General features: G+C 49.2%; 1 protein-coding gene across 1 annotated transcript in view; it reads left to right on the top strand.

The window, feature by feature from the left end:
- WDR27 (WD repeat domain 27) overlaps positions 1-12,554 on the top strand; it is a 33,093-nt gene extending 20,539 nt beyond the window's left edge. Inside the window, 8 exon segments of the mRNA XM_064598375.1 lie at positions 1,078-1,202; positions 4,664-4,707; positions 6,144-6,255; positions 8,034-8,151; positions 9,369-9,489; positions 10,663-10,766; positions 11,766-11,842; positions 12,026-12,554. Of these exon segments, the coding sequence (XP_064454445.1) occupies positions 1,078-1,202; positions 4,664-4,707; positions 6,144-6,255; positions 8,034-8,151; positions 9,369-9,489; positions 10,663-10,766; positions 11,766-11,842; positions 12,026-12,244 (920 nt within the window). The 3' untranslated portion in view covers positions 12,245-12,554.
- Positions 12,555-14,215: the final 1,661 nt, after the last annotated feature.

Here is a 14,215-nt window from a genome sequence, read left to right as displayed (position 1 = left end):
TTCCTACCTCATGCAGACTAGGGACTGACAAAGCTATGGGACCCCCAGCCAAAGCCCCAGTCTCAAGGAACAGCCCAGGCCTAGTCCTGCCCCCGGGCCTTTGCATCTGCTGCTCCATCTCAGGATCACAGTGGATTCTGCCACATCCTTCAGGGTCTACTTAAGTGTCTCCATTGCTGTGGGCCCTTCTGACCACCACCCTGGACCCCGGTCCCTTTTTGTGCTTTGCTTTTTCTTTCGTTGTTCACTTCCTTCTAGCGTTGTACATAACTTGTTTACTTATTCTGTTTATCGGTGTCTAAATGCCCCTACCCCCTACCCCAAGTAAGCTTTCCACAAAGGCGGGACTTTGTCTCTTTGTTCACTGATCTGTCCCGGGTGCCCAGGGAGATGCCTGGGGTAACACAGGTGCTTGGTGAATATTCATGCAAGGAGACCATGGGATTTTAGCCAAGATAGAACTCCAGTGATAAGTGCACATCTCCCCTTCTGTAGTTCGAGGTCTCGCTGGTGACACGGCCTTGCTGGACAGGGCCCAACCACAATGGCACTGAGTCCTGCTGCATGGTGGTGGGTTGGTTGAGGGACCCTGCTTAAGGCTGCGGATTGGCTCATGTTGTCACCTTGGACGTGCAGGCCTGCAGGGAGACATCCTCCTAGGGGTAGAGAGTCCCCAGAGGCTCAGATGGGCACCCTGTGCCTTCTGCCTGTCTGACATGAGCCCGAGCAGCTCACTGGCCTGGTCACGGAGGAGGAAGGATCGGGACCGTGGGCGATTCTGTATGACCCCCACGTGTATGCACAGGCAGCCTTCCCAGAGACCCATTATCTGTGACGACACTGAGTCATTTTCTGATGCATGATCCCTGCGTTCCACATACTTCCAGAAGAACCGTTTATACTTGATGTTTTTAATACTCTCAAGGGGCCAAAGTCACATCCAAGCTCGTTGTTGTTCTGCATGTGATTTTAGAGGAGAGAGCTACATTATCAGTGCCTCCCTGTGGCTTGTTGCAGTTATGCTAAGGTTGTTGACTCCTGTTGAAAACCTGACACTAACTCTGAAACTCCGTCTAGGGCTGACTCCTCAAGGGGTTGTCGTGGGCACCCTCCTGGGAAAGGTGCTGTGTTTGAGGTTGAGCCCAGATGACCGCACAGCTGCAGTGTGTGCTGGAAAGAAAATATTTATGCTGGATACTGAGGTAAGGTTCAGTGCCTGCCCAAAAGTCAGCAGTACTTTTAACTGGGCAATGAAGGAAGACATATCTTTATCTTGCACTTGGAAAGCCGCCTGAATCAGATAGTGCTGTTCTATATCAATCATGACACCGGTCCATGAAGTCAGACTATCAGGATGCTAAGCAAGCGTGTTCAGTCAACATTTATTTCTCTGATTTCTCCTCCTTTGGTGATCTCTCCAAGCCCTCCCAGCACAGTGCTTTTGTTTATCTCTTTTTTCTAAGCTTGCTTTCTGTCAAGAACTGTACTTTTCTCACTTATGTCTTAACTGGAGTTGGTCTGAGTATATGCGTCTCCTCTTCCAGGCTCTGCGACTTCTAAATCTCACATCTGACTAGGAAACGGGAGCCCGTTAGGCTCAGCCAGGCATGAGAGAGCAGGAGTGGGGCTGGGGGTGTGAGGGAGGCCTCCTGTTTGCTCAGAATTCATGTTCTGCTTGAGACTTATTTTGGAGACAGATCATACAAGGCCTGGCCTTGGCTTATGTTTGCCAAGTGAATGCAGTTAACAAAGCTATTTGCCTATGAGGAATTTTCTGCTATATCTACTTAGGAAAAATCTGGGTTAGGGAGAGTGTTAGGCATAAAATCTTAATCGAGGATTAATTGATGGTGGGCTTACTGTGCGCTAGGCAGTTTGGGGCAGAGCGTACATTTCTGTGTTCATGCAGTTTTTGGCCAAATTATGCAACTGAGGCTCACACATAACAAAATGCTAACGTTGTAAGTGAAGTCACAGATGATGGGAAATGTCCTGGGATTCAGTGATTCCATGAAGGAACCCACCACATGTAGCAAAGCTCACCAGCCTCATGCTGGGAGAAGGAACACAGATGAGCCAGGAGGACACCAAGCACCGTCAGCATCAGAAGGAAGATGAGATGTCCTGGAAAGAGAAGATTGCGGACCCGAGTCAGGCCTCAGCCATGCAGACAGGAAATGAGGTGGCAGGTGTTTGTTCCAGACCCTGTATGGCTGGCCCGTTACTCTTCGCACACTTCTTAGCAGGCTTGTGAGATTTACCGGGGGAAAGTAGCTGGACGCACGTGAGCTGCCAGCATGTTGGTGAAGTGTAGTGCTTTCCACAGAACACTAGGAAGTGACCAGTTGATGAACTTAAGACTTTAAATGAATACAGAACACTTAAACTAATGTAACACATGACCATAAATGCCGAAAGGAAACAGGGGTTTTCCAGGATACAATGCTATTAATAGACAAGGAGTATCTCATATTACAGACATTGGAGGGAGTAGAAACGTGCATTTCCTAACATCCAACCTGGAGAGTATCTCTGTTCTTGTGCACGTTATGACCCCACCTTTTATTTTTAATCTTCTGGTGATAAGAGACATAAGCTAGCTTGTCGAGGGTTTCAGGTTACATTATTGGAAGTCTTCCAGGGTTAAGCGCTCACTCCTTAGTTAAGTTGCTGTGTCGATACAGATACGTGTATATTTCCTGCATGTGTATGAGGGGCTATTTATCTTGTCTGACTGGAGGCCGCAGGGTTGAAGAGCAGGCCTGATCCCAGTTGCCTGGAGTCCCACAGGGACATCTGCTGGGGTGACTGGTCACTGAATCTGTGCTGTGTGATTCTGGCTCACGACACTGTCTTCTGGGGCTTCCTGGCTAGGGTAGGTTTCAAGGGTTTTGGAGGAAGGATAGCTCATTAGTAGTAGGAACACACTGTCCTGTTTGATCTTAGGATGCTCTGCCCACCCCTGCAGAGATGTTCTGGGCAGTCCTACAGCAAAGAGTGGCCTCAGGGCTGCACACAGGGTGTGGGCGGGAAGATCGGCCTGCCTGCTGTGTGGAGCTGCTCAGGACCCGCATCACGTCGCTCTGTTTCTAAAACTGCTGTGCACGTGGCCCTGGGCAGCTGATGCCCCCTCCCAGCTCAGCCATCTGAATTTTAACTTCTAGGTTTAGATACAGGTAGTTTCACATGTGGAAAAGGGAGTTACATAAAGTAGAGCTCAACAGAAACTGTTTTCTGTGAGATGTATATAGCTTCTTAATAACAAGAGTTACCAGAACATTCGGTTATTGATCTTCCTTCACAAATTTTCCCAGAGGCAGTCTACACTAGCTGAGCTGGAGGGTCACCGGGGCCGTGACTGCAGCTGAGTTCTGTCCGTGGCAGACACATCTCATCATCTCAGTGTCTGAAGACAGAAGCTTTAAGGGAAGGGCGTGGACACTGGGGTGCGTTAGGTGCTTTTCAGAGGACTGTGGACACAGTTGAGCAGGCCTTTCTGGTCTGCGGTCACCGCATACCTGTGATTTTATTTCTGCCACACTTCTGTCCTGAACTTGGCCAGAGGTGTCAGCTGGGCGTGTCCCAACATTCCCAGGTGGGCTTGGGTCAGCTGCGGGACTCTCCTCCTTAAATCCAGGGCCTTGGGGAGCTAGAACATTAATTTACTCCGCAGTGTTTCCTGGGGGCCCAGAGCAGAAGAGCCATTTTCCAATATCAGAGGATTCAATCAGAACTAAATTGAGCTTAAGAAGAAACTAATTTATTTATTTATTTATTTTAAGATTTTTTTTTTTTTTTTAATTTATTTATTTGACAGAGAGAGAGAGAGCACAAGTAGGCAGAACGGCAGGCAGAGGGAAAGGAAGAAGCAGCTTCTCTGCTGAGCAGGGAGCCAGATGCGGGGCTCGATCCCGGGACCCTGGGATCATGACCTGAGCTGAAGGCAGACGCCTAACCGACTGAGCCACCCAGGCGCCCCAAGAAGAAACTAATTTAAAATGTCAGCTCCGTTCCCATCCAGCTCCCAGTCAGCTAGCATTAGGATTTTTATCCTATTGACCAAGTGAGGACTTGTGCAGCGTTATTGGAAGAAGAGTTATGGGTGGTTTACACCCACTGGCAGGGTGGGAGAGGAGAGACACTGGAACACTTCCTCGGTCATCTGGAAATGTCTGCTTCTTCCCTTGCTCGGGCCCAGCCCCAGCCCCTCCAGCTGCTGCAGACAGATGAGCTGAGCCTGGATGGAAGTGAGGGTGCCCGTCGTCTCATGGGGATTTTGAGATGGGAGCTGAGTTTGGAAAGCGCCGGAGCGTGTCCGGAAACAGGCCCTTGCCCTTGGCAGTAGACGGCAGTGACTGTGGCCGCGCACCTCCCCCAGGCAGTGTCGATTGCTGCGGGGATGTCTGCAGCCCTGGCTTGGGTCTTCCAAACCCACAGATCCTTACTTGTGGAAATACTAGCTTTTCCCCATATGATTCTGAAATCTTTTATTGTGTTTCTACAGTTTTATTATTTATATACCTATTTTATTATTTTCTCCTTTAGGTAACCATTCACACGAATTAATTTGTAACCGAGTCGAAGTATTAGTTCAAGCTACATCAGGAATGTAGATCAGAAAAAAATTTATATCTCTTCTAAAGAAACATGTGTCTTTCCAAAGGTTTGGGATCATCATATGGGATCATTAATCTACAACTCGTCAGTGTTAACAGGTAACTTTAAAAACTTGTATGTCTGTTTTGTCGGTGGGCTTTGTGGAGTCAAATTCTCTCAGTGTGTGTTTTTAAGCTGGAGTTCTCACATTCAAGGGGGTCTGAGGGTCTCCCTCCCATCTATCACCTTGTAAGGATTCACTTAACAGGTGCATTTCTTGAAGGTTTTAACTTATAATTAAGCATATGCTTGCAGTCTGAAAAGCATACTGGTGGGCTGGAAGAAATGTGCTGCCCCCCACGCTGTCCCCAGGAACAGGTGCGGAGCCAGGCCTCTGCAGGGTGCATCTGCCCCGTGGATCCGAGGCTGTGCTTAGGCAGGAAGTTCTGCACGGCCCTGAGCTCTCAGCGCCTGAGCCCTCTGCTCAAACTGTGTGTCTGGCCGTGAGTCCCTACAACAGGTCATGTAGGTCCCCACACCCCTCCTGACCGGTGTTCCCATGCTCCTGGTGCACGTCCTTCTGCACAGGGAGCCCCTTTCTTGGGATGACTCACACAGAAATACAGCTTTGCGAACGTGCAGGTGCTTGTGACCTGGAGCAGATACGGTTGCACGTCTCAGAGATTCAGCATTCTTCCTGACGTCACTCATCCATGTGCTGAGTAGGGTGTTTTGTCAACTTGAAGACATTCGTCCACCTCAGGGACAAACCACATTTCTTGGAATTACCTTGGAATTATTTTCCTGAAATTAATTTGTGGAATTATTTGACTGTTAAGAAAACAATTACTGGGGCGCCTGGGTGGCTCAGTCGTTAAGCATCTGCCTTCGGCTCAGGTCATGATCCCGGGGTCCTGGGATCGAGCCCCACATCAGGCACCCTGCTCCGCGGGAAGCCTGCTTCTCCCTCTCCCACTCCCCCTGCTTGTGTTCCTTCTCTCGCTGTGTCTTTCTCCGTCAAATAAATAAATAAAATCTTTAAAAAAAAAAAAAAGAAAACAATTACTAACTTGATTTTGATGTCATTTATAGTTTATTTAGGACATGCAGTGTCTTTAAATGTCCATTTATCTTAATTTTCCTTCTGAATTCTTGACGGTTTAGATTCAGAATAACTTTTAAATGACATCCTAGGCAATAATTTAAACAGTAGGCATCATTTAATTGCTGTTTTCCTGACTAATCCCATAAACATGTTACTTCTGTTGCAAGTGTCATGGTTACTGGGTGGTAGGGCTTTTTACAGTGTGGGTGACGGAGCTGCTGGTTCTCAGTGGCGCCGCGTGGACTGTGCTAGTCAGGCTCCCACCTCCACGGGGGGCTGCCCCAGGCTGTTCACATGGGACAGCTTCACTACCTTCCCGCGCACGCGGGTTCTCAGAATGTGTACGCACTTACGGTTTCTATTTCCTGGTGAAGAAATTATTTCAGGATAGTTCAGACTTGACTAAAAAAAATATTGTAAGTAAAACTCGGATACTTTTCAGTTTAAGTATTTACAGATAGATATTTGTGTATTCCGTTTATAGCTCCCCTCTCCTGAGTCTCCTCATCGATGCAGAGAGCCGGCAGCTGGTGACGGGATGCGCAAACGGCCAGGTGAGGGAAGCACAGACTTCAGTTCCAGGTCCAAACACCATCATGACTATGTGAACGCCTGCAGAGAGGTCTCTGCTCCAACACTCCCTTGTATTCTTTCTGACTGGGAGAAACTGTTGACCCCAGCAGTCGAGCCGTTCCTTTTGGGGCCTGGGCATCGGGGTGGGGCTCACACTCACACGCGCCCGCCTACAGCCATCAGAAGAGCCTGCTTTATACAGTTTGAAAAATTTGAAGATAACTTGATTTTTTTTCAAAACTTACTTTTTTTAGGTGAGCAATTCAGGTGTATTCACAAAGCATGGATACTGTTCTCTTTTTTAAAAAGTTGCTGTTGAGATAATTTGGGCAAGACACCCTGTTAGGAAATAATGCAGTTCTCGCTCCCGTGTGAGTGTTCTTTGCCTTCACACGGAACACCTCGCCTCTGGCCCTTCGGGTCACCCCACGCGTGCGGTGTCCCCCCCACACCGGGCAGCCTGTAGCACGCCAGCCGGGTGCCCTACGGTTGCACCCAGTTCTGACGCTGTCTGCCTGGAGCCCCCACAGGCGAGGGGCCGAGGCCCAGGAGACGGCGTCCCCTTCACACGCCGACCACAGCAGTGGGTCTGCGAGTCCCCCGGGTTCTGTGCAACCCGGCTGCAGACCGGAGGGACCCACACCCCCCGTTCGGGTTTGACGGATTTGCTGGAGCGACCTGCAGACCTCAGGGAAACGCTTATTTACCAGTTTACCAGTCTGTTTTTATGAAGATCTATTTATTTATTTGAGAGAATGAGAGAGCGAGCACGAGCGGGAGGGGCAGAGGCAGAGGGAGTGAGAATCCCAAGCAGACTCCCGCCGAACGTGCTGAGCTGGGAGCCCAGTGTGGGGCTTGGCCTAGGACCCTGAGATCACGACCTGAGTCGAAACCAAGAGTCGGACGCCTCACCGACTGAGCCACCCAGGTGCCCCCAGTTGATGCGTCTGTTAAAGGACGTGATGAAGGACACAGACGAGCACCCGATGGAGAGGCACATATGGCGAGGTTTGGGAGGGTCGCCCTCCCGGTGTGGACGGTGGACGTGTTCACCAACCTGGGAGCTGGGTTTTCATGGAGGCCTCAGTATGTAGGCATGATTAATGAAACCATTGGCCATTGGTGAGTGAACCCAACCTCCAGCCCCCACCCCTCCCCGGAGGTCAGGGGGTGGGACTGAAAGTTCAGAGCCTCTAATCACGTGACTGGTTCCCCTGGCAACCTGCCCCCACCCTTAGGGGCTTTCCAGAAGTCACCTCATTAACAGAACAAAAGACACCTTTGTCACTCTCAACACTTAGGAAGTTCCTAGGGTTTTAAGAGCTCTGTGCTGGAAACAGGAAGTCCAAAGACATGTATTTATTGTTATAAATCACAGTATCACAGATCTGTTTTTGGAAGAGATTTTATTTTTCTTTTCGACGAAGGTGGCTGCTCTTACTGTGTGTCTGCAGCTGTGTGTTCGTGGTGTTGGGTTCAGAGAGCCCGCTGTGGGCCACTGGGGACCAGAGCACACGCCCTCTGGGGCAGTGGTTTATAAGCCAGAGGGTGCGTCTGCACCTGTCGGCCGTCTGAATCGACGCGTTGCCGGGAAGGGGAAGGGAGCGGTCCGACCGGCAGAGGAAGGGCCCAAGCAGGCTCTCAGGCTGCGGGGCTTGTCGCGGGCACCACACCCATCTTTCTCCTTGGGCTTGTACCTCGCGTTCACCTGTGCCCTGTGATGGCAGACTCCCGGTCTGTGCCTTGGTGGCCTTTCCAGCTTTGGGTCTTCAGTTTGGTTGAAGGACATCGTTATCGTTGTGTGACAGGAGTTGACCTAAAGAAGAAGAGAGAGAGTTTCTTCAGGAGGGTTGAGTCCAGGCTGTGCAGCCTGCCAGGTAACATCACGCAGACCCTCCCCTGGGGCTCCTGCGCATGCGGCCCCTGCCCACAGGGCTCCTGAGCAGCCTGCCAGGGTCCTGTGTTAGGTGAACTGAAGAGAGCGCAGGGCAGGGACAGTTCCTATTGGGAGAAGTCTAGCATCTGACCTCAGACATGCACCAGCACCAGGGGGCTCTTGTGAGGGAGGGTGGGTGGGGTGGGGCGGCAGTGAAGCTCATCCTGTGTGCAGGGGGTGAGGTCCGCTGATGAGGAGAGCATGCGCCCCCCAGCCCAGGGCAGCCGCTTCCCCGCTCCTGATGGTCGTCCTGTGCCAGGCCCCCAGCCTACCTGGGCTGGCCCCCATCTCTGCTGGAGTCCTCTCTGTGTGCCCACAGTAGCTTCCACGTGGCCCCGCCTCACTCGGGTATCTACACCGCATCACAAAAGGAGTGGATGCCTCGCTGGAAAGGGGGTGGTTTACTTCTTACCTCTTGTGGGCACGTGGCATCCCTTAAGTTTCCTGTTACAGCAGATGTGTCTTTTCCCTGCTGCCCTCAAGCTTCTCATCACTGTTCTTCTTCCTTTTGGTTTAGTTTGTGTCTTTTTTTTTTTTTCATAGATGGCTTTAAGCTATTTCTGTTGAAAGAAGGTCAGAAATTACCTTTATCCAATGTATCTGTTTTCTTCCTAATGCTTTAAATCTTGGCTTTCATTATTTCTTGTGTAAGTGCTGTTAATTAGGAAGTGAACCTGATCCTGCTTTAGGAACAGAGTTAAAGTCTAGGTGTGCTTGGAACTCCACCTTTCTTCCTGACAGGCCTCATGTATGGGGACTACTCTGCATTTATAATCTTGTTCTTTTTTTTTAAATTTTTAAAAATTTATTTAACAGAGAGAGACACAGCAAGGGTAGGGGCACAAGCAGGGGGAGTGGGAGAGGGAGAAGCAGGCCTCCCAGCTGAGCAGGGAGCCCAATGCGGGGCTCCATCCCAGGACCCCGGGATCATGACCTGAGCCGAAGGCAGACACTTAACCGACTGAGCCACCCAGGAGTCCCTATAATCTTGTTCTTCATCGCGTGTAAGCCTGGCTGTTTTCCTTGACTCATGATCTGATCCGAGCTATTCTAGCCCACATGTATTTCCTACAATATCCCATGCTGCCAACTGTCTGCCTTTGACTCTCCGGACCATTTTAATCCCATAGCTCAGATTATCAGTAATTCTGTTCCTAGAAGAGGGTTGGCTTCCCTGCACAGTTGGCTTGGAGAAAGGAGAGGAGGTTGAAGCAAGCCTCCCTGTCCTGGGGCTGCGGCCATGTGATCTGTCCCTCATTCTCCCTGCCGAGTGCGGGTGGTGAGTATGATGAAGTTGTCCAACACCATTGAGGAAAGCCTCTTAAGTTAGGTTCATTTTTTAAGAATGATTAAAATAAAGCCAATGTATTTTTGTCTGTTTAAGTAATAATAACTGTTCAGTGTTTTTAGGATTGCATATTCGGTAAACTTGGTCAATTACTTTTAAGTCTGTTTGATAAAAGAAATGAAATTGTTTTTAATTTTGCTCACCAAAGTCTAGGCAGATCTTGACTCTGTAATAAGGTAAAGGGGGGTGTAATCATAACTCATTCTAAACCTCCCCCATCTGTGCCCTACATCAGACATTTCAAATATACTATGATGGCTTTAACTACTGAGTACAGAAAGCTCTAGGGACAACGAGGGACGAGCCTCTGGTCTCCCTGGACAAGGTGGGGATGGGAAGGGGAGCGGCTGTGCTGTGGGCCAGGTCTCTGCCCAGGTGCCCTGCTGGGTCTGCCCCTCGACGCAGGCCGCGCGGGACAGACATCTGAGATGACCTGCGCTGGAGCTCCTTGAGGATCAGCCTAGGCTTCCTCCCCTGGGGTGCAGTTGTTTGGCTGACCTGGGGACGGCTGTGGGAGCACGAGGGCCTGAGAATGAGCCCAGGAAGTCAGGGTGGTCAGAGGCCTCAGGGGACCGAGAGGAAGGTGGGAGACAGGGCGCCGAGAGCTGCTCAGAGTCTCAGGTCTGGCACAGCCAGAGGGGCTTATTGGTCCCTTTATTAATGTTTATCTAGTTTGTATATCAGAAAATAGAAGAGAAAGCAGAGCTGCGTTTGGCCTTTCATGGGCTCTGCTACTTTCGTCTGTTTCCTGTTGAGCTGGTTTCCTCCTTTCCAGACACTGCGTGGAAGGACCTGCAGGTGCTGTGCTGTGCCTCTCACAGGGATGCCCACCTGAGCAGAGTCCTGTGGCCTCGGAGAAAGGAAAACCTTGCAGATCACAGTCGAGTTGGGATCTGGTTGTGGTTGTTTAGTACTTGTCTTCGCCAGACAGCAGGTGTCCAGGAAACCCAAAATACCAGCCTAGTCGAGGATAGTTATAGATCCTAAATGCCAAGAGCCGGCTGCCTACAGGAGCTTAAGGAGGGCCCGCTCCGTGGCGCTCTGTGGGATGGGAGCCTGAGGAGGAGACCAGCTGGGTGTTTTCTCTTTTTCCTTTAAAATTAGTCTTTCTTCTGAGAATACCACATGCTTGTGGATTGGAAGCTCAGCTGGCTTATTCATATTTAACTTGGCAAACTTTGAACTGGAAGCCGTTTTACATTACAAGGGTAAGATCAAAGTTCAGATCATCTTTGATATAAATTTCATGTAACTTCAATTAATCTTTTTCTCTGGCATCTGGGAGAGTGACCCTTTTGGTGTAGAAGGCCTAGTCATCAGAATGTGCAGACGGGCCATGGGCAGCCTCTGTGCGTGGGATCCCAAGGACACGCTTTGAGTCCACTCCTACCTCTTGGTGGGTCTCCCTTCCCTTGGTCCCCAGTCCTCCCATCTTCCATGTGTGTGCAGGGCCCCGAGGGACACTTGTTCTCTTTAACACTCCCACATCTGTCCCAAGCTCCTACCAAGGATTTTTAAGTCCACCCGGTCAGTATTTCCCACTGGAGACTTAACACCGTGACTGGGTGACTGGACGGCCTCATCAGCTTGTCAGCCTCAACTTGTTTGAACTGAGCTGGGGCACCCTCCTGTCCAACCCTGGTTCCTGTCCTCAGGTTCCATGACCACTGTGCACGGAGCTGCCCCTGCCAGAAATGCAGGCATGATTAATGCTTCCTTCTCCACCCTCCCTGTGTGCACTGCAGCCAAGGTCACCTGTAAATGCAAGCTCCCTCTTTCTCTTTTAAGGCCCCTGCGCTTTGGGGACAGAGTCTGAGTTCTTAGCTTGGGCCAGCCCATGCCTCCATCCTCATGGGAAGTCACTGTGCCTCTTCATCACCTGCGGGACTTTGCCTGAACCCTCCAAAGCAGAGCTCCCGTTTCTCCTCCTGCTCACCCTTGAAGGTTCACCTGAACCTGCCCCGGGAGCTCTGTTCTCCCTGCTCCCCCTGAGGCTACACCGTGCACGGGGTCTGTGGTCTCTGTGGGCGCCTGCTTCTCTGTGACTCGGGGCCGCTCCGGGGGCAGGGTTCTTGTAAGGGCCTCGCTGCTCGAGACCTGCCAGCCCCCAGCACAGGCCTGTGTGCAGAGATGTGTCCGTGAGTGGGTGGTTCCCTCCACTTATCCCGTCAGCAGCGCTGGTTTGTTTCTCTTTGCTGGAAACGAAGATTTCAGGAGCCTCAGCATTCAAGTTGCCGGATCATGTGCAGTGATGAGCAAAGCCGGGGATGAGAAGCTGAGTCCTGCAGAATGCAGCTCTCTGTACTTGTGCTGTGTGCCACTTAGCTCCCCGGGGGCCATATGGTTGGCAGGCGGCATGTTGCTGGGCGCACGGTGCCACGTGCAGCTACAGCGTAACTGCTAATGTCATTACTGATGCTGCGCTTGCCGTGGGGTCCTGTGTGTTCACTGTTGACTGTCCGTGCAGGCCGTCTGCTTGCTCACGTCCTTGTGTGGCCGTAAGATCGCCTTGTTGGAAATCCATGTTGCTGCTCTGGTGAGGTCTCAGCGGGGCCACGGCGCGGGAAGGGATCTGTCCGTGCTGCCTCGGTACAGTCTTCCTCAGTGGGGTATACACCTGCAACTTCACCAGCCGGGGGAATTTCGGTTCCTCTTGATCTTAAGAAAGAAAAGTAAAGTTCAGTAAACTCCCAACTGTACTAACTCTGTTTGAAAGAGATGATTGCTCATGGTATTGCTTCTATATTGTTTAAAACTAAATGATTCATAGTTTATTTTAATGCAAAACTATTGTATTTCAGGATAGAATGTGAATTATGAAATGGCACTTTTATTAATAATATTAAAAATTATTTCTTAGAAGGATAAGAGTAAGCTTGTTTCCAAACATTGCACACCCGTATGTACGTGAATTACTAATCGCTTGGGACTGTCCTTAAAATGTACGTTTCCTAGCTATGAGGCCGGTATGTGAGTCTGCTCTCCTGGTGCACTTTGTGTCTCTACATTAGCGCCCCTGTTCTCTCCACCTCTCCACTGCACTTCAGACCTGCTGAGGAAAACAGGACGCAGCCGGCTCCGCAGAGACAGTCCGGTTAGTATAGTGTACTCTGGAATATCAGTATACAAAGCTGGTGCTGCCCTTCGGCCCCGTGCTGGTTGGCACCACTCTCTTACTTTGTGAATTCGTGTTTGTCAGCATGAAAATTCAGTGTTTCCTCCCTTCCGGTGTTCCTTCATTTCGCTGCCTTTCGCGTATGTTTTACATGCTGTTTGTGGTAGGGAATGTGCTAGATGTTTCTTTTCCTGAATTGGGTAGAATTCAGAGGAATTCAGAAATATTTAAAAATGCTGATGTTTCTCATGGCCAGAAGAGCAGTGGTACCCAGGGATGCCCAGTCATTTATCATGGGAGCAATCTTTTCTTGCCTCTCTTTGCTGAATAATTTTCAAACATATTGCAAACATCATGTTATTTTTCCCCTGTGTACTTCAGCATGCATTTATAAAACATGTGGACATTTGCTTACCTAGTTGTGACGTCATTATATCAAAACCAATGGTAATTCTTGTATTAGCCAGCCCATATAAATTATTCCCGATTGCCTCAAAAATTTTTCTTATTGTTTTATTATAAGCAGAAAACAAATTCACATGTTACTTTTTACAAAGAAATGATTTTAAAATTAACTTCTGTTTTAAGATGATAGACATCATTACATTCCATATATTTCCATTGTAAGAATCATTGATAATGATTTTTTTTTCCCTTCAGTGACCAACTCAGTGTCCTAATCAGTCTTGTTAAGCCTCTATTGACCTAATTAAAAAACAATAGAGGTGCTCAGTCAGTCTGCTTTTATCTCCATCTCTGGTGAGAGACCCAGCTCCTGGACAGGGAAGGATTGGGTAGGATGGAGTGCCCCCCTGCTAGGACCTCCAGGCTCTCCTCTCCTACAGATTTCCTCCTGCCCAGGTGGGCCCCTGTGTCCATCTGTCCCCTCCCTTCTCCGTGAGACCCTCTGAAATCCTTGACTGTCCTTCTGGGAAAGATAGTGCAGAACCCCCGACTGCCACCCTCCCAGGTCACTGCCGGCCAGGTCCCCTGGGGATTGGATCACCCCTGCTGGGTTTCTGAGCTGCGGCTCTCTCCTGCTCTTCTGACCCTTCTTGCTCTGTCTCTCTCTGCTCCCCGTCCCTCCCCTTCAGTCTGAAAACCCAGCTGAGAGGATTGCTCAGCAGGAAGTCAGCTACCAGTCCTTATTTAAATAGCAGCTTCCTCAAAGAATTGTCCATTCCTATGTCCGTGTGTTACTGAAAGTGGAGAGGCTTTACTAGGTGTATACTATGATCTTATACTTTATTGATATGGTAAAAGTCTGTTTCTCATATTCTTTTTAAAAACATGTTTTGTTCATTTATTTTTTGTTTCTTGTGTATATTTTTTTTGTTGTGGTAACATACATATAATGTAAAATTTAACATTTTAAACCATTTTTAAGTGTACAGTTGATTGGTATTAAGTACTTTCATATTGTTGCATAATGTAAAAAGTCTTTTTGAATAATTTTCTTAATACCAAAAAGAATTTCATGTTATGTATATGCTTCTATTAAAATTATTTGGAAAACTTGTGACTAACAAATATTAATTACAT

The sequence above is a fragment of the Mirounga angustirostris genome, unplaced genomic scaffold (genome assembly GCF_029215605.1).
Source record: "Mirounga angustirostris isolate CCGP_5_RB_7025 unplaced genomic scaffold, mMirAng1.0.hap1 SCAF_8, whole genome shotgun sequence".
In the NCBI taxonomy this organism is placed as follows: Eukaryota; Metazoa; Chordata; class Mammalia; order Carnivora; family Phocidae; genus Mirounga; species Mirounga angustirostris.
The sequence above is the reverse complement of the archived record's forward strand: the minus strand, read 5'-3'. Positions and strand labels throughout refer to the sequence as shown.